A 24,007-nucleotide genomic window follows, 5' to 3' on the forward strand; every position below is an offset into this window, starting at 1 on the left:
CTTGCAGCATTGCAGAATTTCTATGCATATTTACTTTCTGTCTCTAAATATTCAGGTTTCCTTCTCAGTCACTTACGAGATGAATCAGTCAGAGGCTCAGATTCAGACTGATGTAAGTTGTATTGCCCTTTAATTTGTTGCTATAATGATTTACTTCTATTTTGTGTGTTTTTAAAATACTGCAAATATTTTTTCATTCTCTTCAGATCGCATTGGGTGTTTTGGGTGGGCTTGCAGTGTTATGGTGCCTTCTGAAGACTGCAGGCTGGAAGAGGCGTACAGGGAGCTCTGTAATTGACTTGCAGGTATAAACAGCTGGTAACCTAAAAAGTGACATGCCTTCCTCTCTTTGAGGAGACCATTGCTATAATTCCCTGTTATGTTACTATTATTCTGTTTCTAAGGGTAATTGAAGTAATTTCTGGTCTAGCTGCATAGAACTATGAGCTGGAGTTAGGCTCACTTGAGGAAGCAGGTTTTGTGCATTTTTTTGGATTCTGATGTTGTCATTTAGGAAATGCTTTTGCTAAAAATAAAGCTATTTACAGAGCTATTCTGATCAGTTGAGTGGCCTTAGTTTTCAGAGTAGTTCTTCTTTGAACAAAGACCAGCATGTAGGAGTTTCAGATACTGAGTGAACCATAAATATATGACCATTGCAAAAAATTTTGTCCAAGGCTACTTTTCAGTACTGGAGTTTCCTGTAGTATGAGCAGTGTAATATTTGATACAAATGTATCTCTGCATTACTTAGTTAATTTTACAGATCTCTACAGCCTGTTTTTATAATTGCAGACGGTTTTGATGTTCTTACTGTTTTATGCTGGACATCTTGCCAACGTTTTCTTTATCATCGCAGTGGGCACAGGGATTTATTGGCTTGTGTTCTTCAAAGTAAGTGCTTTTCCACATGTAAGTGTTATGTAAGCCTATCAATATTGCATATATATTTTGTCAAAAATTAATTTTCTTTCATTTTTTTTTCTGCCTTTCTGGTCAGAGTATTGAGGCAAGTTCATATTCTGTTTTGTGTGCTTACATTTCTGTGTTCACCTGTTAGTTTTCCTTGGGTTTCATTGTACTTGCCATCTGCTTGATAGTCACTTAAAATATTTTACAAATTCAAAATGATTGCATGTTAAATATTGATCTTTATCTGCAAAACATTATCTGCTGTTAAGCACTTAATATGTTGTTATATATCCTGTCAATGCTGTTTCAATGTAGTTTCTCAATTATAGGCTCAGCAGTTTGTCTCTGTTCTTTTACCACTTCCATCTCAAGAAGAAGATTTTGTTACATACGTAGCATGTGCATTTAGTTTGAAGGTAAATATTTTTCTCCTCAGGCATTACAGACACTGCAACATATGCCTCTGTATATTTGCAGTAGACTTGTTTTTCAACATCTTACAGAGTTCATTTTATTTGTGTATAGATGCAATTTATTTTATTTATTTATTTTATTTTAAGAATTAAGTCATTTTTCCATAGACATTTATTTTGTGGAGTCTATATAGGGAAACAAATGTCTAAGGAAGATGATCTATGGAAAATTATTCTTTCAAGGATAAAGATGTAAAGAAACCCAAATATCATGAAAGTGATATTATTTTCTTTTCAAGCAGAATATAAGTGCTGTCAGTTTCTGATTAAAAAAAACAGATTAAACTAGTTATGTTCAAGCATACTTGTAGAATTCAGAGATCAATATTCTGTCTTCATGGGACATACAAGTATTTTTTAAATTACGGGTATTGTATTGAGTTGGAATTAATCATAGAGGTTAATATATTATGGGAAAATACTTAGTAAATGTTTTTTGGAACTTGGTACTTTGCTGTATTTGCTTCATTACTTTGGATATCATCCCATGACTGACCATTCTGCCAAGCTTTTAATTTTTTTTTAAAAAGATGTATCAAAAGTTGGTAGCAAAGTTGCAGTCTCAACTATAGTCAAGTCTATAACTTATTATGTTTAATGAATGACATGTGCAATGACTGTGTCTTCATCTTTCTCCATATGCTGGTGCAGTCCTTACTTGTTATATTTCTCCTTTTTCTTTCTTAGGCTCTGCAGTTCTTACATTTGCTGGTTTCTCAGCTTACTATAGATATTTTCTTTATTGACTGGGAAAGACCTAAGGGCAAAGTTCTTAAAGCAGTTGAAGGTAACTCGAACTATGCTTGTTTGTATAAACAGCTTTTGTTAAATTCAGATGTACTCTCAAGTATTATATTTCAGAGCTTTATTTATGTACTCTTTATAGGTGAAGGTGTTACTAAAAGTGCAGCTGCTCCTGTGAGCATATGGAGGACGTATTTCATAGCAAATGAATGGAATGAAATTCAGACAGTGAGGAAGATAAATCCCCTCTTTCAAGTGCTTGCAGTTCTTTTTTTTCTGGAGGTATTATTACTACAGTTGTTATTATTAATTATTTTTTTTTCAAAACCCAAGTACAATATGAGAGTCCTGCATTCTCTGTTTTAGTAGTGGATGACCTTCAAGTTCATTTGAAAATATGTCACTTAGTAAAATAATTATTTTACTACATTTTTTAATGTATATGCAGGTATGTATAAGTCATTGCAACATTTCATTAAGGAAGACTTAAAAGTAACCAAACCAGTCTTTAATTAGAGATCTTTGTTAGTTTTGTTTGGGTTTTTTTAAGGTAATGAGTTACCTGTAAGTGGCTGAAGAGATTGATAAGTCTGTGTACGCACTCAATTCTTTGGCCTCCCTCCTGCCACAGTCTGCAGCTTTATTTCTGGTTTCATGATTATCTACGCTGAGCTTCCTTCCTGTTAATTTGCTATAGTCATCTTTCATAAAACAGGAAATGAAATGTGCCAGTTCTGTTCCTGGTGGCATAACACAAGGCAATATGCCTTCACTTACAGCTTACGGATATGCAAGAAGTTATGCTTTAGCTTTTCAAAAACATTTTTACTTGTTTCTTCTGTAGTTTGATAAGTGCTTTTGTTTTGGGAAGTTTTCTTAAAGCTTGTAGCATTTAGTTGTTCATGTGAGACTCTTGTACATATCTTTAATACTTTTATTCATTTGTGTATTTCTGGTTTTAAATTTCCTATTTTTTTTTTAGATTAAATACAGGAAAAACCCCAAACTTTCTTAATTCACTGCATCAGTATTTTCGCTGTTCGTAAATACAGGCCAGGAGCAACTTCTGTGCCATGTTGCAAGGAAAGAATAGGAGGAAAGAGCGCATATTCCCAAAACTAGTCTCCTCGGGTTACTACTGAGGGAGAAGTTACTCTTAGAGGAGAATGATTAACAACTTGCTCTATAATTCCTGCTATAAATTTCCCTGTGGAGGATCCCTTTCTTGCCACTGATAGTGGGGGAAGTAGTGAAAGATACCTGAATAGGCTAGAGTTGGGTGTTTGTGAAAACCTCAGGTAATCTTTCTAACTGTCATTGTCATGCTGAAGTTTGGAACGTAGTTTTCCTAGAACCGTAATGCACAGGGTGGATACGGCAACCAGCTGCTCTCTACAAGGGGATCTTAATATTGCTCAAAGCCCATCTTGGGTTACCAATTTTGATAAAGTAACTGCTGTCATTAATCATGCTGACAGTAGCAGAAAACAAGCCAGGAAAAGCAGTAGTTGGGAGGAAGCTGGAAAGTGTAGAAGAAGGAGTCTCCTTCCCTCCCTCAGGCCTCGTGTCTGGCACCAAACTAGCTGCTGGTTGGCACTGGCCAGCACTAGTCACCATGGCAGTGTTGACTACATGGCTAGTTGTCCTGGCTTCACTGGGATAGAACTACAGAATAACCTTTGTCTTCAGGGAAGCTGCAACTTTCAAGAAGACTGCAGGATCCCATTCTGTGAGAACACAGTTGATAAGACACTTTGCTGTAGTTTGCGGCCAGCCATGGAATGTGGGTTTCCACCATGATCAGGGTCTTCAGTGCTTTTGAGCTAGCCTGGTGCTAGGGCTGGGAGGAGCCAAATGCAGGGCAGCTGACCCGTGCTGGCCACCAGGAGTATTCCATACCATAACCCCCTCTCACTATCACTTGGTAAGTTTGCTGAAGACAAGGCTCCTCCTCAATGGCTGCTGTCCTTGGAGGCCATGGTTCTGTCCCCCAGGGCCTTCTCTCCTGTTTGCTGTGACCATCATGCCCTGGCTGGAGCTGCAGTGCTCACAGAGTTTGGTGTCTGGCATTCACTGCTGGGAGTGCACAGCTCATGGCCACTGCATGGGCTGAGTATAGCTTTGTATTTCATATTAGTATTGGGATTAATAGCAGTTCTTTATTATTATTTTATTAAATAATTTCAACCCATGGATCTTCTTTCATTTCCTGATTCCCCTTTTCAGGTGGGGAGGGGTCATCTGGTGGTAGAACAACTGCCTAAACAGAGATGACACCAGTGAAGATAGCACTCTGGCAGCAAAACTGAGCTTTTCAGTATGGTACTGGGTCTGCCTGGGATGGAGTTCATTTTCTTCATAGCAGCCCATAGGGTGCTGTGGTTTGGATCTTTGTCTAAAACAAGGCTGATAACACACCAATGTTTTGGCTGTTGCTGAACAGTGTTTGCACAGTGTCAAGGCCCCCAGCAAGTAGGCTGGGTCTGCACAAGAAGCTTGGAGAACACAACCAGGACAGCTGACCCCAACTGACCAAAGGGGTATGCCATAACATATACCATCATGCTCAGCAATAAAAATGGAGGGAAGAGATTATCTGGGGACTGACTGAACACTAGTCTACTTGTGGAAAGTAGTCAGTGATTGCCTTTGCATCACTTGTTGTGGATTCTGTTTATTTTACCTTTTTCCCTTTGCTTATTTGACTGTCTTTATCTTGACCCACAAGTCTTCTTGCATTTGTTCTAGTTTTCTGTCCTGCTGTGGTGTTGGGTCAGCCTGCCACAAATATTTTTTTTCTGGTGCAGCTTCAGTTCTCAATGATTTTCACAACATTTTCACCTCTTAGGTGTTTCTAAACATAGTGTTTCTCTCACCTTTTAAATTTAGGAACCTTTTCTTGATTGTTTGTTTAAAATAGATTCAGCCCTAAAGAGGGTAGAGGGAAATATAATGCTGTTCAATAAAAACAAAAAAAAACCAGTTTCTTACAGCTGCAAAACAAAAAAATTGTTTTAACATTGGATATATCATGAGATTTAGCCGCAGATGTTTTTGATATTATGTATCAAAACATATCCGTACATTTTGTTTTTCATTCTGTTTCTCAGTAATAACAGTGAATCACTAGACAGGCTCTATCATAGTGAACTTGCTACTATTCCCAGGTTCGTTTTTCCAAATCGCCTTACTTTCTGTTATGATGGAAACAACAGGATAATAATTAATACTATTCATTGCTTCATGTTGTTATATTGACCTTCTTTTCTCTTCAGGTGTTAGGATTTTCAAACCTGGCTCTAATGGATTCTTCTTCCAGTCTGACAAGAAGCAGTGAGAGTTACACAGCTCCCTGGAGCCGCATCTTAAGATTTGGTGTGTCTGCTGCACTCTGGCTAGCCATTGCTTTCTTACAGGTGTGTGACACACATGGTGTGCTGAGTTACCCTTTTCAGACTGGTTCTTTGAAGCTAGAATGTGTCACTAGACCATCCATACTGTGTATCATAGCACTGGGTATATTCCTAACTGTTTTGCTTGATCTAGATTTTTAGCAGCTTCAGCATGGCACAGCTTTAGAACTCCAAATGAATCTTCTGAGCAATGAGACATCTTACTTTGTAGTCAGAATGTTACTCCCCTCAAAGATGTGAATTTATGCAACTGTAGTGTTTTGTTTTCAACAACTTTGAAGCAGCTTTAAGTTCAAAATTAAAAGCAAGTTATTGCTACAAATTTAGTTCTTAGAGGAAAAATGTCAATCCCATTTCATAGAGTCTAATGCAAGGATGGCCACTACAGAAGCTTGTAATTTGTGGGTATTAAACTGTGAAGTTAGTTGCTTAAGTCAAATCTGACAAACTAGTAAAAGAAAATGTGGTTGGTTTTTTTCAGGTTATATTTTTTTCTGTGTTTTATGAAAGATGTATTGAAGACAAGATAAACCAATTTGTTGATTTGTGTTGCATGAGCAATGTAAGTATTTCTTTGTCTCAGTTGTACAGTGGCATTTTTAATAGAATCATACATAACATAGTTTTAAGAATATTAAATAATATTTATTCATGTAATTTAACCAGAAATTACTAGCTAACAACCAAAGTCAATGTTTCCTTCAGCTTACTTTATTGGTGCAATCTAGAAGGTTTCAGTAAACTGGAAAAAGATTCTGAAATCATAGGTATCAATATCTTGTTCTAGCTGTGTAATTTTTAGGTTGTTTTTTGAAGTTAATTTGTTTACAAATACTCATACAGAATTTAAAAAATAACAAATTACAACAGAAATTAGGTGTGTAACATTTTGCTGCCGTTGTTTCTCCTGCTTTGCATTTTAGGACTTTAGTATTATGGACACAGGTGTCTCAGTTTTATTTAATGTTTGTATTCAGTTTCTTCTCCTATCTTGTGTTTGTCCCTCAACCACTGAAATTCACGGTTGTCCCTCTTGGACAGTTATTACCTTTTTCATGCATTTTCCCTTCAGTTTATATACAGGTTTTGAAGGTTTGTACTGCAGAAATTGCTTTTTAGTCAAAGAAGAGTGCAGTCACAACAGGTTAGATTAGCTCATTTGTCCAGAACTTCTTAATATACAGAGATTAATTCATTTTTCAGCCTTTGCAGCCCCTTCTGTGAAAAACCCATGTAGTTCATGGGTTGTACAGAGAGTTCATTTTGTTTTTTATATGTATGTAAGCATTCTATTATATTGAATGAAATCCTATTAAATACAGTCTCCTAGGGGCTTAGCTGGAATCAGACATACATGCTATGTATCACAGAAATAGCTTTTGAATCAAAATAAAAGCTAATAACTTTGATTTATGTTTTTAATCTATGAAACTGAGTAGTGATCCTTGCTTTTGATAAACTAAACTTGAAGCTGTTGTGTGTTTCTAGTTGAACACAGATAAAGTTAATCAATAAAAGAGTCTTGCATTTGGGAAAGAACAACCCCATGTACCAGTATAGGCTGGAGAGCAGTGTAGGAGAAAGGGACCTGGGGTTCCTGGTGGACAGGAGGATGACCATGAGCCAGCAATGTGCCCTTGTAGCCAAGAAGGCCAATGTCATCCTGTGGTGCCCTCTATTCTGCCTTGGTGAGGCCGCATCTGGAATATTGTGTCCAGTTCTGGGCCCCTCAGTTCAGGAAGGACAGGGAACTGCTTGAAAGAGTCCAGTGCAGAACCACAAAGATGATGAAGGGAGTGGAACATCTCCCTTATGAGGAAAGGCTGAGGAAGCTGGGTCTGTTTAGCTTGAAGGAGACTGAGGGGTGACCTCATCAATGTTTATAAATATGTAAAGGCTGAATGTCAGGAGGACAGAGCCAGGCTCTTCTCAGTGATGTCCAGTGATAGGACAAGGGGCAACAGGTGCAAACTGGAATATAGGAGGTTCCACATAAACATGAGGAAAACCTTTTTCACTGTGAGGGTGACAGAAGACTGGAACAAGCTGCCCAGAGGGGTTGTGGTGTCTTCTTCACTGGAGACATTCAAAACCCGCCTGGACACGTTCCTGTGTGATGTGCTCTAGGTGATCCTGCTCTGGCAGGAGGGTTGGAGTGGATGATCTTTCGATGTCCCTTCCAACCCCTAAAATTCTGTGATTCTGTGAAAAGAGTTATTCAGTATTTTTCTGCCATATTTGTTTTCGTACCTGCCTAGTTTTTGTGTATTTTACAGAGTGGTCTAACAACCACTGTGAATTGAAAAGTTCAAAATAAAATAATAAGGCCTAATTAAAATATTCTTCTCTTCCCCCCATCTCTTTTAGATTTCAGTGTTTCTCTTGTCACACAGCTGCTTTGGTTATTATATCCATGGTCGCTCTGTGCATGGGCATGCAGATACCAATATGGAAGAAATGAATATGAACCTAAAGAGAGAAGCAGTGAGTAAAAAGAGTAATGTTTACACCTGCTCTAATTATTAATTTTATTTTTTTAAAAAACACCTTTCATTATGGATCTGCACTTGTGCATTACATTAAACCGAGTTATGATACTTTAAGAATACCAGCTATTGGTGTGTAAAGAAATAATTCAGTAGCTGTTTTAACCACCTCTGCATCTCTTCTTCTCCATTACTTATTCAGATTTCATAGATATAAAATTCCTTTTTCTCTAAAACCTCTTTTCATGTATTTGAGAACCTTCTTTTTGATACTAAAGCTTTTCACAAGCTCATGGCCACACTCAAAAAGATACATGTCATGAAGCTTTCATAAAGAGACAAATCTGAAAAACTCCTCATAAAGAGTCATCTACTCTTCCAATAAATTCTTTTATTCCTTTTCTTCTTGATATAACCTATTCTTTACAGAAATTATTTTGTACAAGTATCTGTTCTACTTTGTCATGTGTTGTTTCTTTGCTGCAAGTGAGGTGAATGTAAAATATCTAATACAAGATTGTAGAACTTTGCACTAAATTTCATTGTATTTTGCATCTTTGTAGGGACAACTAGGAAAAAAGTAACTCAGACAAAGAATATTGCTATTTCAGTGATAAGTTGGCAGAAAAAAACATATACATGTGAAAATTAAATCTCAAAGACTGAAATGTAGAGGAAACTTTTTATTCATATTTTTTACATGTCTATTCCTATATTTTTTTTCTTTATTGCTTGTTTAAGTATAATTTTGGGGAAAAAAATTCTAAGGAGATGTTGAATTTTCTGTTTGCTTGGGGTTTTGAGATTGATTAAATTTGACTTGAAAAACATGAAAAAATTGAATGCAAAGCACAAAAAAAAACCAAAAACACAGGACAAATACAGAATAAATAATAAACATAAAATCAGGGGCTTCAGACTGAATTCCAAAAGATGTATTAAAATGAACTGAACATGGGTGAAAAAAGGAATATTACTTTGTGACAGCAGGGGTCAGAATTTCATGTCCTAAGAAAAACTTGCTGTAATAGAACCAAGAGTGCAGTAGATTCAAACACTTAGAGATACTAGGTGCTATGTGTACGTGAAAGAGAGGAAATGAAAAGCTTTTGAATTTCTTGAGTCTATGAATGACATTAACATTAATTTACAATTGCTTTAATTGTATAGGAAAATCTATGTAGTCAGAGAGGTTTGTTACCCAACACAGATGGCCAGACGTTTCAGATTTCCATTTCAAGAAATATGCGACAGAATTATGACAGGATTCATGAAACCCTAACAAGAGTAAGTGAAATATTTATATTCTGTCAATGATACTTAAAATATGTAATTTTTCTGCTGAAGTCATGATCATGTTATATTTCAGAAACGTGGTCCTGCTAGGCTTTTGGGCTCATCTGCAAACACTTTTGAACAAAGCACAAGGGCATACAACACCATGAACAAATTTCTCAGTTCTTTTATTGATCACGTATGTATATTGACTGTACTATATTAAGGAAAATAAAATTATAGTGAGTAGAGACTAAAAACTGTAAATCTGAAAGACTGTAATTTCTCTTTAAGCATATGTGCTTAAAGACTTGTTAAAGACTTCATGGCAACTGGAACAGTGCTTCATTCAAAAAGAAGAAAATGGAGTACTGTCCAGCAGCGCAGCCTGCTCTTGAAAATGACAAATCCTTTTTTGTTATGTACTTATTTTTGTCTTGGGATAGACCAGTGCTGCTTTTTTTTTTTTTTTTTTTCATTTATAAAGGTTTAAGTAGCTGTACTTAACTTTGTAACAAGTACTTTTCTTTGAAATTATAAAACAAGAATTACTGTTTTTCCTTTTCTTATAGGTTCATAAAGATATGGATTATATTGTTAAAGATAAGTTGCTGCTTGAATGGATGCTTGGCATGGAGTTCATGGAACCATTAGAGAAAAGTATTTTTTACAATGGTAAAAAGATTTGTGAATTGGTATTTGTGCTATTATAAGTATGTACGTTTCTGGGTAGATTTATTTAACAGGATTTACATTCTAAACTGGAATTTACAGCAGGAGAGGTCATTAAAAGACTGCTTGTAAGCAAGGTATTTAAGAGATGTTCTTCATGTCACAGAAGTCCTGCTTATCATTTGTTGCTTGACTGCAATGTTTTCTTTTAGGCAACTCAAAAGATACTGTGTAGACACATGCATGTGTTTACAAAGTGCTCCCTCAGCTTGTTATCTAGATCCAACATCCACTTTGTAAATGGAAAAAAGACCCAAAGTATTTAAATAGCTCCATGCTATTTTTTTTTAATATGGAACCAAATTTCTTATAAAACAAGTAAAAGTACAGAAAGACAGTTTATTTAAAGAGGGTATTGATCACAGTGAGGACATTTTATTTGAATATTTGATGCTATACACTGCTTATCTTCAGAAAATACACTAACTAATTTGAGTTCTTGATTATTTTATTTTGAAGCTTTTTAAGCATTGCCAATACCTACAGCAAAAACAAGTATTCCATCAGAAACAGGATGACACCAGTTCTGATTCTGGTCCCTGGAGCTATGCCAAATAAAATTGGATTATCCAGTGCACTAGCCTGAATCTCAAGCCCATGCAAAATCTAGCCATATGTACTTCAAGTGACCAGCACATGTTAAAAATATGAAAGTTCTTGACCACATCTCAACCTTCAGCCTAGGTTCCTAAATCTGAATCCCTGGAAGATTCATGCTGTGAATCACCAAGGCTCTAAAAACCTTAACCTATTCATAATTACTGCCAAGTGCCCAATACCTGCATCACTGGAATCCTCATCCAGTGGTTGACCCTCCACTTCCTCCACTTCCAAGGTTCTGAAACCCTGAGTTGCAGTCTCCTCCTGTTAACAGATGTGTACTGGGGACCAGTATATACATTACAATTAAATGTAAGATGTGGACTTAGGCCTGATGCCAGCCTACTTCCTCAGTCCTTAAGCTGTACAGAATCTTTTGATAGATTATCTTTGAAAACCTTAGTTCAGACCCTGATTCCACCCCTAACCATAAATATGGCCATCACCTGCATGATAACTAAATGTTAACAAGTGATCCAAGATGATGCAAGACCTCTTTTTGAGTCCCTCAAGTACTTGGCTTTCCAGACTGTTCAGAAACTCTAAAACTTATTAGAACTGTAATACAATGCATAGATATTACCAGATGACCATTAAACATCCTGAATATGTTGTTCTTGTGTAATAGCAATCCACAGATAGCACAACTGAGCTTTGCAGAACTTTTCCAGCTCTCTGACACCAGAGCTGCAAAAGTTGAACCCTTATTTGAATTGCAAACCTTGCTATATAATCAGGAATGTAGCACATGCTTTTAATCTAACTATGGTTGTAGTCTGATCTTTTTGCTCAGTCTAGACATTGAAACTGTGTCTAGTTCATTAAAGGCTTGGGCTCTCCTCCCCTTCTATGGTAAAGCCCTATCTTTTGTACTAAATGTTGCTAGATAACCACTATCATAATTAAAACTGTAACTAGGACTTTCTTCAGCATCTGTCTGTGATTCCACACCTTGCAGTGAACCCCTCATTCCAAAACCCTGTTCTAAACCCCAGTTCTATTCAGCCATAAGTATTTTCAAGTATGCAATGTCTGGGATAAAATGAAGTGTGTAAGCATGATGAAATGTCTTTAAAATGTGCAATATTCAGCAAGGATTTTGCCATTTGACTGCCATTATTTTAAAGTTCATAATCATTGATAGAAATATGTTGCTCGATGGCTGTCAGGGTTCCTAGAAGTGTAGATGCAAATCAGGATTCATGACAGTAGAACACAAACAATTTTTGTAATGAAAATATGCTGCTTCCAATAAAACTTGCATCAGACGCTTTAATGAAAAAGTAAAAAGAGGGAAAATAATCTATTTTCTGTAATTTGAGGTGTTCTTTTCTCTGTTGAAAGTAGTGTTTGTTGATAAAATAAAGTGGATAAGTGGTCTAGACTACTTTGGCTATGAAAAAGGTATTTTAAGCTTAAAAGACCCGTTTTATAGGAAACTGCTAACCAATGAACGAAGATAATATTAATGAAGCTCCTCCTAAGTAAGGCTTTAAGCATATAATTTTATTATTTTGTTGAGTTGGGGCCGGAGTTAACACATGCTTAAAATCTCAGTGACAGGAAAGTTACATCTGCTTCTTGTTCAAAGCAGGCTTTTTTAAACAATCTGACTGAGACTTTATGAGTGAATAAAGTTGTGTGTGGCACGTGGGAAAGTTTTTTATTGTTTTGCTTAAAAAGAATGACATAACTAGCTCTTGTGATGCCATAGAATGCCATAATTAGATCTTGCTCTGACTTTCTTTTTTCTTATCAGCTTGTTCAGTGTGGACTGATGAACAAATTTGCATGTCACAGAAATAATAATTTTTAAAAAATTATTTTATTTCTGTAGATGAAGGACACTCTTTCAGTCATGTTCTCTTTTATGGCAATGAGACAACACTGCTCATCTTTGATATCCTGTTTTTCTCCGTTGTGGATCTGGCTTCCCAAAGTTTTGTTTTAGCAGCTATTCTAACATATTTGCAACAAGAGGTAAATTTCAATTTAAAAATTCAGTAGTATTTTTAAAATGTGGGTTAGTACAGAAGTGTATATAGTTAACTTGGTAATTAAAGCAGTAGGTTAGCAGTACATGGTGACAGAAGATTATGCTGAGAGCTTATAAAAGTTTCTAAGCCACTGACAGGCTTGCAGGAAATTAATTTTGTTCACATGCCTTTCATGAATAAAGAGGCCACAAATAACTTTCAGTAGGAAACACAAACGTGTTAAAAATTATCACACATAATTATATCATTTTTTGGTTGGAAATATATTGGAAAATGTTTCAAAAGTGCTAAAAGGAGTTACGCACCCAATTCCCTCATTTATTATGATTTAAAGATAATGTGAAGTTATTATTTTATGCTAGGTACTGAAACATACTGGTGTAAGTATTTCTTCATTAATAAATTTTTCCTAAAATATTCTTAGATATTTAGGTTTATTCGCAATATGCTTGGGCAGAAGAATTTGGCATCCAAAACCTTGGTGGATGAAAGGTTTCTCATTTAATCAAGAAGAGGAAAAACTTTGGTGAAGACTTAATTGTGGAAATTATGTCCCTGATCAAAGCATCTCTGACCTGCAGATTAATGGTAGTACATTTTTCAATAATAATAATAAGAATAATAATAATGTAATGGTTTTGAAACATATCATTTTTATATTGTGTGCTATTAAGCTTTATCTTTGTGTATTTACAAATATTTTTAGATTTGTGAACACTAAGCCATAGGCCTTTAAAAGGAAAGGTACGTGGAAATAAGGCAGATGTAAACTTATTGCTGTTACTATTATTTAATGGCTTTTGGTAAGATACAGACTGCTCACTTTGATACAATAATTTGAGCATTCTGGTTGGCAGGAGAGGTTGCAAACTGAAGTTTTCTGAAAATCCCTTGAATCTTTTTTTTTTTTAATAATGTATTTTGAAATGTAATGTTCAGCAAACATATTTACAGTTCTACACAGCACAGGGTTTGTTCTGAATTAAGTTAATATTCAAGAGGACTTTTTTAAAGATCACTTATCTGCAGCTACTCCAACTTGAAATTTTAACTTTTCTTTGTTGTATGACAGTATGGTATGCTTTTGTCTCTTCTCTTGGGAGTTCATAATTGTTTTTCTTGGGTGTGGACTACACAAGACAAAGTTTTCTTGTGTGTGAGATACAGCAGTATTACAGTGATGCAGAAATACAGGCTAGTCATGATAGATCAGAGGAGGTAGTTACAGATACTTGGAGTTTGTTCCTGATCTGCTGTCATCTGAAGGGAGATGCCCAGGGAAACACAGTAATTTTTCTCTGCTGTTTCTGCACAAGTGAAATAGAAACAATTTTTCTTATATTTTTTAGAAGTATTTTCACAGATGCTTATATATGCTCATGTACCTCTGTCTTTCTAGTTTTCTGAGTTTATTATCTTTAGATGAAACACAGGGACCATGATCATTTTACTGTCATCATATTTTTGGACTTCAGACAAGTTAATAATTATTCAAGTGCCACTTATTAAGTGTTAAGGGAGATAATGAATGGCCTTCAAAACACCTTAAAGTGAGGTGTCTACCTCCCATTTGTATTTCTGAAAAATCTCCCTACCTTTTTAAAATTATGTTTTTCAGTAAATGGTTAAACCTGAAGAGTGTTTGCTGTTTTGTATAGCTGTTACTTGTATTTAGGTGATTCAACAAGGGACTTTCACCAGCAAAAATACCATAGAAATGTAAGTCAGGGTTAGCATGCTTATTCCAAAACAGAGGCTGAGGACATGATTAGTTGGACCTAGAAGATTTCCAGTGCAGATATGCTTATCTGAGTTGAAGCAGCGTTGTATTTCATGTGTTTCTTTGCTTCAGAAAGAGGAACATGTTCTCATGTTGATATTGCATCATGTAATAATATTAAACTTACAGTAACATGGACATACATCTCAGGGTCACTGTTGCTCTAAAACATTTGCTTTTGGTGTTGCCAAAACTTTGTACCTTGCTAATCCAATATGGTTACTATTAACTGATAGAATATGTCTGCCAGTAAGGCTATAACACGGTAGATAAATTCAGGGTTGATGTCCTGTGGGACATCCACTTATTAATGCTCAGTTTTGCATAGGCATTTCCATGTCATGCTTTCCTTACTTTTGTCTGTTTATCTGCACAGTTCTTAGTTTGCTGGTGCACACTGTGTCTCAAAAAAGGTGTGAATACAAAACTTCCAACAGAGTGAAATGTCCACTATAAATAAAATTAAGATTGTTCTCTTTATAGTGAATGTAGTCATTAAAGTGTCCACTAGGTTCTAAATCTGCTAAACCAGCCAAAAATCATATTTCCACTGAGTATCATGACTGTCTGACTCCCATTAGATATGCAGTTTCTGCCGTATTTTCTGTCAGTGGTCTGCTGAATGCCAAACCTGTAAACCAAGCTGAGGAGCAGTCTGAAAAGTGGTCTGTGGTAGGACATTTGCAAGGCAGAGTTGGGCTTGCCTGTAGTCTGTGTTTTTCCTTGGTCAATATTTTTGCATAGCCTGACTAAATTTAACTAAACTTTCTAGATCTTACAAGTCCTACTGAAATGTCAGTGTACAGGAGGAAATAGTGTTTCTCATGTGACTGTATTTATTCAAGATGACTGAAGTGACTAAAGAGGTGCAGAAAGTTTCTATGATCCAGAAGTGAGCAAGCAGACTATGAATGACCCTAATACAGATCTTTTCTTACTGTCAATTTCCAGCAATATAACTGTGCATCATTGTCCATGGTAACAGGCATAAGCTTTTTCTCTGTGCAGATTCTCATGATGTGTCCATAGTCATGAAGTTATTCTAGGTAACAGAACCACAGTTCAAACATACCTCCTCCAGAATGGTCTGATTTAGGACTGAGTTCGGTCAGAGTAAGTAAAAAGTAGTAACCAGACTGGGTAAACCAGCACGTTACAGAATGTCTGCAAGCAAAATGAAGGTGGCATTGTGCCATTTGTAGACACAGCCACGTGGTTTTACTTCACCTAGTCTAGTACCAGCAGAAATAGAAATTTTTCAGCATGTGGGCTCTCACTCTGTACCCTGTTACCAGTGCTTTTTGCTAACAAGCTACACCTTTCCATTCAGAAATCATGCTTAGAGTTTGCTTTAGATATGCCTTTAATTAACTGCTGCTCAGAAGGGCACGTGAAAGCTTTAATGACCTTGCAGTTTGCAAGAACTACTGCTAATGGGCAACTCTTGTTACAGATAAATCATAAATTAATCTCAAAATGTTCTGTCAAAACAGTTCAGTCGCTTGGCCCATCATTCTCCTCAGTGGACACACTACTCTGTTGTGGTTTAGTTTTCCAGGTCATTTATCTAAAATTTTAATATAGCTAACATAGGTGCTCTACATGGTTTAGAAAATAATTATAGGAGGTAAAAGGTCCATAGAAGCTTTTCTTCATTCTTGCTATCCCATGACCACTTGAAACAGATTGACTGCGCTTTGTTCTCCTGTTACTTGGTATTTGTTTAAGAAATAACTCTCGTGATTGCAATGTCCTTTTTTATAATTAATATGCAGCTACAATGTGTTGTTCATGTGAGGAGTGTCTTTCAAGTTTCTAAATGAGAAATAAAAAATTTTCAAGGACTGGAGAATTTTTTTGCACTTCTTAAATCAGCTGACCCAAACCTACAACATGTTTTTCCTTCTGTGAGCATGAAAAGTTTCAGAATAGGGCAGGAAGCTGCTACTGGCTCTGCAGTCCAGAGAAACTCTGTCAGGACAAGCATACAAAAGGGATTTTTCAGTCAGTGTGGCAATGGAGAGAGGTGGGCTTGGATAACCACAACTAACAGAATTAGCTGTTTGCTTTTTATTGAGTATCTTAGGGGTTAGATACTAGAATATTGAATATTCTACATTGTAACTCATATATACAGAAAGGTACAGTCATTTCAAGAATACATTTAAAATTCACAGGTTTCATTTACTGGTGAGGATTGATTTACAGCAGTGATACTGCAGTGTTCATTTTAATGGTAGGGGTAGGTGTGTGATGGAGGTAAAGCCTACTGGATGTGGAAAGTGCAGCTGGCCCAAGGCTCAGAACTTCAGGCCACCCATCAGATTGCTGCAGCCTGGGCAGCAGAGCAATGCCACCAAGCCAGGCTCCTGGGGTTTTCTATTTGTCATCAGTCTGAAAGGGAATCTGTGAGCAGTAGGTGACATGGGGGGGGGAGGTGGCATTGCCATATACTCCTATGAAAATCACAAGTAAGCTGGATAGTGGAAGGAGGTAACTATCAAACCTCTGAAAACCAGTCTCCACCAACACCTGCTTTTCCCTACCACTCTTCTCTAGCCAGGATCCCAGTATCATGCCCTTTTCTTGTGTACCTTCTCACCATTTAAAACCACTAATCCCCTGTCCCTCTCTCCTGTGCCTCAAGCCAGTGCCTCCAGCTGGTGCCTGCCACAGCCTCCTGCTTCACCACACCACCTTCACCTGACCTGCAGACCCTGCCCCCACCTTATCACCTGGGGGGCCAGCAGCAGGGCTGTGTGCTGGGGCAGTTGCTGCCTATCCCTTCCTGCCCAGGGAAACGAGGGAACCGCAGTGTGGTGGGCAGAGGCTGAGGGGAGGTGGCCTTTGCAGGAGAATGCTGCAAGAAGGAAGCAATGAACTGTGTGCCAGGTGTGCCTCGGGGCAGCAGCACAAGTTCTTGGGTGAGTAGAATGAAAATCTAAACACAGCATTAGAAACTAGTTTAAAAGCATGAAGTCCCAGCTTCTGTGTATGTCTAAAATGAAGGAGGAATGAAACCAAGACACTCCAAACAAACTCCTCTTTGACCACTGGTTTCCTCCAGCTTTGTCTGCTTTGTTGTGTACATACCATCTCCACCCCAGTACTCCCAGCTTTCTCGGGTGACTCTTAACCATGCCCCAGCTTGCAGATGACACCTGTGGCAGGTGATTGGAAAAGCCACCATCCTCCCTGACCCACCTCAGCTGCCAAAGGGAGTGGAGCTGTGGATGTCACCCTGCAGGCAGGACAGCTGAGCTGCTGCCAGCTTCCGTGGGCAGGAGCGTGCAGGTGGTTCTGTGCTCTGGTGCCCACTGGAAGGACCTGGATCCACAGTCAGGGCTGGGGATTGTGAAGCCTGAGGAACATTCAGTAGGAAACCACACAGAGATGCACTTGCCTCTCTGTGGGAAAAAGGTTTCTGTCTTGCTCCGACAGAGTTTCAGTAAAGCATCGATGGTCCAGAGCCCTGACCATCTGAAACATCCAATCCAGACACCTTTACCAACTGAAGACTTGACACCCCTTCAGTTTTCCCAGGTGACCTCCTTTACAGCAGGCGTAGCTGTAAGCCTGGCAGCTTGGGGTTAATTAGGAAATCATCTATGTTTGAAGCTCACCTGTAGAATAGCTGAGGCTTGGAGACAGCATACACAGGAGGCCTCAGGAGGAGGAGGCCTCACAGCATTAGCTAACATTGAGAATTTGCCTTTAGATGTTCAGAATTGTTCTTTCTTTAATCTGTGAAAGCCATCTCCTCACAGAGACAAACACCAGACAGTCTCCCCCCAGCCAGTGGTATTTATGATATGAAAAGCAGAGGCTATCTCTGTTGTTTGGGTTGTTTGGGTTTTTTTTGCTTAAGTGCCTGCTATTACAGCAGTTATCAAATGTCTGTTTTATAGCGTAGCACATCAGGGTGGCAGAAAGGCTTAGGGAGTAAGGAAGAAACTGGAAGGAAAAAAAACACAATCTGTAACCCCATAATCTCCGTGATCTTTTCACCCCGGTTTAAAATTGCAGGAAAATAATCCCCTTCAAATAAACCAAAAAAATAAGTCTCCAGTTCTTCCTTAAAATGCAGAATGGAGATACTTGCTTTTGGCTTTGCCTGATCCCTGGGACAAGTGTTGCACTGACCTCCCTCCTGAGCAAACAGCTCAGTGTCTCCCAGAGTCTGGCCTGATCCCCCTCCCAATCTGTGCCTCACCAGGGGCAAACGAGCTGGGACAAATGGATCTTGCCTTTTCACGTGCTGTGGTTTCCCCTGAATCCTTTTCTTTTGTCCTTTCATGTGCCATGGAGCTGCTGGGGTACCGTGGGGGCCAGCATGTCCCTCTGCAGCTGCCTGGAGGATAGATCCAAGTGCTGACTTTGGGACACAGCCCCAGGCTGCAGCCCCACCTGCTCCAGCCCTTCCCTTCACTTCTTTGTTTCTAGTTCCACCTCGGCCTGCAGAGAGCCAAACCCTCAGAAATCTTGGCAAGGGGATACAGGAGTTATGCTGATATCTTCATGTTTCATAACAGCTGTCCTGAAATCTCAGTATTTATTACATTATCTTGGAAGGTCAGAGCAGAAGCAATGCCAGGAGAGGGTCCTCTCAAGTGTTTGTTTCTCCGCAAAATACAGTCAGAAATTAGGTTTTGTTTGTTCCATAGACTGAGAAAAAGATTTTACTTTTTCCTGAGAAGGAAAAGGCTGCATTTCTCATTTTCAACATTTTCTTTCTTTGTGTGGATATAAAGATCTGAGCATCACTGCTGAAAACACCAAAGTTACTCATCTGTGCTTTGTATGCAGCAGTTCTCTCTACAAACACTGGAAAATATTACCACATGGTCAGACAGATGATAGGACAAGCAGACAGTGTTTTCTGTTGAAACTGCAGTGCAGAGGTGGGTTGTGTCACACGATATCTAAGCTCAGTGCAGAACTTGTTGAGACTCCAGGTTCCCCCTGCAGCATCCAAAACCCACAAGGACAGGGATGGAGACAAAGTCTAACAAGTTCCTCCAATGTGGATATGGTCATAGTTCTCAAAAAAAGGAGAGAATGTGTGTCTTGTTTACAGAGGCGGCAGCAGCTGTCATTCCTCACTGATTTTATTGCATTTTATTTCTCTTGGACATCAACCTGCCTTTGCATTTTCAGAGCACTCAGCAGTATGCTGTTTGGAAGGCAAAATACTGAATTCCTGCGAAGGCTGGATATGCTGTGGTGGGTCCCAGGGATTTGTGAACATGGTGACGGGGAAGAGCTGGATCTGAGACCTGTGGATCAGGACTGTCTGGTTTGGCAACAGAAAGAACAGGACCCTGCTGTGCTGCTGTCTGGTTTACAGCCACAGATGTGCAGCTGCAACCCCCTTGTTATACAGGTTGGAGTAACTGAAGTTGGCTGCTGGCAGCAGGGAAGTTTTGCTTCCTCACCCCAAACACTGTGAGCAAACTGGGATTTCCTCAGCTTCTTTTGCTGTTAGTGTTAGCACTGCTCTCCAGTGCCTTATTTCTGACAGTATGAATAGATGCAGAGCGATGCCTCAATGACACACTTCTGGAAATACTAATATTCATAGCCCATATGCACCAGATGTCAAGCCAGAAGAGACCATGAGGTAACGGAGCCTCTCTTGGTGGTGCCACCTGGTGCCTTTGACTCCTCCAACTCAGCCCTCCCAATGCCCCATCATTTGCCATCAAAGGCAATGCTGTAGCCTCATTACCAGGGAAAGGCTGGGACTCTCAAGGATGCAATTAAGTATCAGATGCATTTAGATGCATCTAGATGGAGGAACAGAAAGGAGTTGATCCCCTTTGGGGAATGGCTCTTGTTTCCTGAGGCTTTTAGCTTTCTCAGCTTCTCCTTTCCCTCCAGCACCTACTCAATTGCAGCTGCTTTAACTGGGAAAGCTTGAAATGGGCACAGCAGGTGAAAGCAGCAGTTAAGAGAATTTGGGAAGCTTAAACCCCACAGTCATTGCCATGCCACTGGTAGTTACAAAAGCTATACTGAAAGCAACAGTGTATAATTAGAGGAGGTGGATGTTTTCACATTCTGTGCATGTGTATATTCTGGAATCCAAAATCCTAGCTGTTTTTCACAGCCCCTATCAGTCTTTTGGCTCAGGGATGGCATAGCAGGAGAGTGCAAGGCGAGTGAGCCAGCCCTGGGGGTGCAGGTGCTCTGTAATAGACACCCCCAGAAGTCATCTCATGGCTAAGAACAAGCCCTGGCCCCCAATGCCATCTGTGCAAGGAAACCAAGATGGATCTATACGGGAAAGCGGCTTGGAGGGCTGTTGGTAGGCAAAGAGCCCTGGCAGGGTTTGCTGTCCCACAGGGCCAGGACAGTGCTGGTGGCATCAGGTGAGGAGAGGAGGTGGAGGAGCCAGGCCTGGGAAGAGGTGCCAGGGGCAGTGAGAGCAGCAGGGCCCAGCCAGGCCTGGAGTCACCAGAAAAAAAGCACCTAATTGGCTCAGGTCATAGAATCATAGAATGTTAGGAGTTGGAGGGGGCCTCTGGAGACCATCTAATCCAACTCCCCTACCAAAGCAGGATGTCCTAGGGCAAGCCACACAGGACTGCATCCAGGTGGATTTTGAAAGTCTCCAGAGAAGAAGACTCCACAGCCTCTCTGGGCAGCCTGTTCCAGTGCTCTGTCACCCTCACAGTAAAGAAGTTTCTCCTCATGTTGAGATGGAACTTCCCAAGTTCTAGCTTATATCCATTATTCTAGCTTATATCCATTGTTCCTTGTCCTATCACAGGGCACTACCGAAAAGAGACTGGCCCCTTCCTCTTGATACCCACACCTCAGATATTTGTAGACATTAATAAGATTAATGGAACCATCTGGAGCTCCTACTAAGAAACAGGGAAACTTGGCCACCTCTCCACGGGACATCTTAACAAGCCACATCTCCTTAGTTACCAGCACTCAGAAGCAGAGCTTCTTGGGAGAAGATGTCATTTTAATTTAAGAACAGGAGCCAGTACAGGGTATGTGCCTCTCAATAGCAAAATGCTGCCCACGCTACTGGGTAGATTTGTCACTAACAAGCCTAAAACCCATCCCTGAGATGTCCTGAAAACTTATCTCTTGTACCCCAGGTTGATGGCTTCAACCCAGGTCACCCCTCAGGACCAGAGGCAGCTCCCAGCACATGCTCCTGTAGCCTCAGGCCAAGCCAGGTCCTTGCTCTGCATGTCTGGCTGTTGGAGGATTTTCCCAGAAGTGTCAGACACCCTGGGGATGGCTGGGGACAAAGCCTGATCCCTCAAGACAGGCTGCCTGCTGTGAGAGGAAAGATCCTTTTCCTTACCACATGTTCACTGGGAGCCTCCCCCTCCTCTGCTTCCCTGCAATTTCCTGCTGGGAGGCAGTCGGAACCAGTAAGGGCACTGGGAGTCACTGGCAGGTGCAAATTAAGCTCTCGCTGGAGGGGAAGTAGAGAGCACCTTCCTGCAGGGCTCCTGACAGTGGGTCTGGGTATTCCCAAAGTGCACTTCCCTCCCTCAAACCACTTCTGCAAACAAACCTGACAGTTCCCAGTAGCTTAAAAAGCTTCAACTGGTGGCTTAAAAAGTGAACTCCTCTAGCCCCCAGTGTGTTTGCAACCATTAGCCCCAGAGCCAGTAGGTTCAGTTAGTCTGCTGGCCCCAAGGCGTTGCTGAAGAGTGAAAAGGAAGGTTGCAAGCAACCATAAAAATGCCTCAAAGCTCACATCCCTTCCAAAGTCTAGTGATGATGCAGCTCTCTCTCCTCTGTTGCCAAGGACTGGTTTCAGCTAAAAAAAAAGGGGGAAATGGCACTGTTTGCTTTGGCTGGTGGTGCTGGTGCTTGTAAAAGCTTTTCTCAAAAAAAGCCCACCACCAAGCACATGCTGAAATCCCACTGGTGGCCTGTTTCCCCTTGCTGCCTCATAGCACAGACTCTTGCATGGTTTGTTCCCAAACTAATTTTTTGGGGGGTTAATTTCAGAGTGAGGGAATGTACACGTGCTCCTCATGAGCTGTTAATCAAACATAGTTTTCCTCTGGATTTACACGCGCATAATGAAGGCTGCACTCGGGCCAAACCTGGAACTGAAATGTTTTACGCAGCCTCCCCCTTGTTTGCTCAGTCCCGGAACAGTATTGACTTAAGGGTATTGTCTTGCTGGTGGCCTGATAGAAAAGTTTAAACTTCTTTCATGACCTAGAGAGAAATGGGAGCCTCTCAGTGAAGCCCTTCCTGGCAATGGCAGCAGTTTGTGCTGGGCTCGCAGCAGTCCTGCTCCCCAGGCAGCCAGATGTGCCCCTTAGTTCTGCTGTCCTGGTGTGTCACAGGCAAAATGGGAAGGCTCTGGAAAAGCACAAAACCATGCAGATGGTAATTTCCCTTTTCTCTATGCCTGAGCATGTAGTTTTAAATGAGATACAGCTCCAAGGAACTGGTTTTGGAAGGCCCTTGCCTCAACTGAGCCAGCACTTGGAGCACTGCTGGGTTTGGGCTGGCTCCTGGGTGAGGAGGCTGCACTCCCAAAACACAGCAGAAAACAGGGCCATTTTCACCATGGCTGGCATCTTTGGAAGCATGTAAAAAAGCAGGACAAAAGACACTATTCTGTAAGTGTCCTGGTTTGAGCCAGGATGAAGACACTTTTACTGATTTTTTTTTTTCCTTCAGTAAGCTTTTTTTTAACTAGTAGCAGAGTGTTCCAGCTAAGACTGATAACAGTGGAACAGTCTTTCTAACTGCTGGGTCTTCAAGGTCACATCTTTGTTCTGCCAGCTCAGACTCTACAGGGAGATCTATAAGCCCCCTGTAGGAGGCTGAGTTAGACAGACAGCAAAATTGGCCAGAGATATTCCATTCCATGTATCTAGGTAAGCTCAGAGGAAGGTCAGAGATCAAAGAAGACAACTTCCTTCCTGCTTCTTCTTCCCTTCTCTTCTGTCTGTGGTCGGCATCCAGGGAGGACTCCGTCCATCCATCACCATCGACCCCCAGGCTCGAACTCTCCTGACCCTCATCACTCCGTGCTCTCTCCAGCAGCAGTCTGGAACTTTTTGGGACTGTTCCAGCTCAGGAGATTCTGTGGGAGTTGCTGGGGGTGGGGGGAGGCAAGAGGCTTTTGCACATATCTGAACACATTTGTATATAATTGTATATATTTTCTTTTATCATTAGTGTTTAATTAAAGCTGTGTAGTTTAGTTTTCAATCCAGCAAAGTCTCTCTCTCATTCTCTCTCTTTCCCTACCTGGGTGGGAGGGGGAGAGAATCGAGAGCATTGTTGTCGATCCTGAGTCACATTTAGCCCAGGAAAATCCTGCATCCAGTACTGATGCAGGAATTTGTTTAGTTTCCTGGGACAGAAGAAGCCGGCAGGAGAGAATTAAAAAAGTCTGGGAACACAGGAGAAACACCTCTTGATGAAGTTTGCTGGGTTTTTTCCAAAAATACCTGGGCTGAAGGCTGGAAGCATCAGACTGGCAATTTAACTCACATGGTGCCAGGGCAGCATAGACAGTTGGGGATGCCTAATGAGAATGGTGGCTGAAGCACTCCCAGCTCCCTAAATACTTTCCAAAATGTTACATCACCTC

The 24,007-nt window shown here is 40.0% G+C and overlaps 1 protein-coding gene across 1 annotated transcript in view; it reads left to right on the forward strand.

Annotated features, from left to right (window-relative positions):
* TMEM67 (transmembrane protein 67) overlaps window positions 1-16,256 on the forward strand; it is a 33,137-nt gene extending 16,881 nt beyond the window's left edge. Inside the window, exons 15-28 of the mRNA XM_051611682.1 lie at window positions 56-112; window positions 207-305; window positions 796-894; window positions 1,242-1,328; window positions 2,073-2,172; window positions 2,272-2,411; window positions 5,405-5,545; window positions 6,024-6,104; window positions 7,910-8,026; window positions 9,199-9,315; window positions 9,398-9,502; window positions 9,876-9,978; window positions 12,473-12,615; window positions 13,057-16,256. Coding sequence (XP_051467642.1) covers window positions 56-112; window positions 207-305; window positions 796-894; window positions 1,242-1,328; window positions 2,073-2,172; window positions 2,272-2,411; window positions 5,405-5,545; window positions 6,024-6,104; window positions 7,910-8,026; window positions 9,199-9,315; window positions 9,398-9,502; window positions 9,876-9,978; window positions 12,473-12,615; window positions 13,057-13,137 — 1,470 coding nt within the window. The 3' untranslated portion in view covers window positions 13,138-16,256. The remainder of the gene's footprint in view (window positions 1-55; window positions 113-206; window positions 306-795; window positions 895-1,241; window positions 1,329-2,072; window positions 2,173-2,271; window positions 2,412-5,404; window positions 5,546-6,023; window positions 6,105-7,909; window positions 8,027-9,198; window positions 9,316-9,397; window positions 9,503-9,875; window positions 9,979-12,472; window positions 12,616-13,056) is intronic.
* Window positions 16,257-24,007: the final 7,751 nt, after the last annotated feature.

Source organism: Apus apus, chromosome 2 (genome assembly GCF_020740795.1).
Source record: "Apus apus isolate bApuApu2 chromosome 2, bApuApu2.pri.cur, whole genome shotgun sequence".
In the NCBI taxonomy this organism is placed as follows: domain Eukaryota; kingdom Metazoa; phylum Chordata; class Aves; order Apodiformes; family Apodidae; genus Apus; species Apus apus.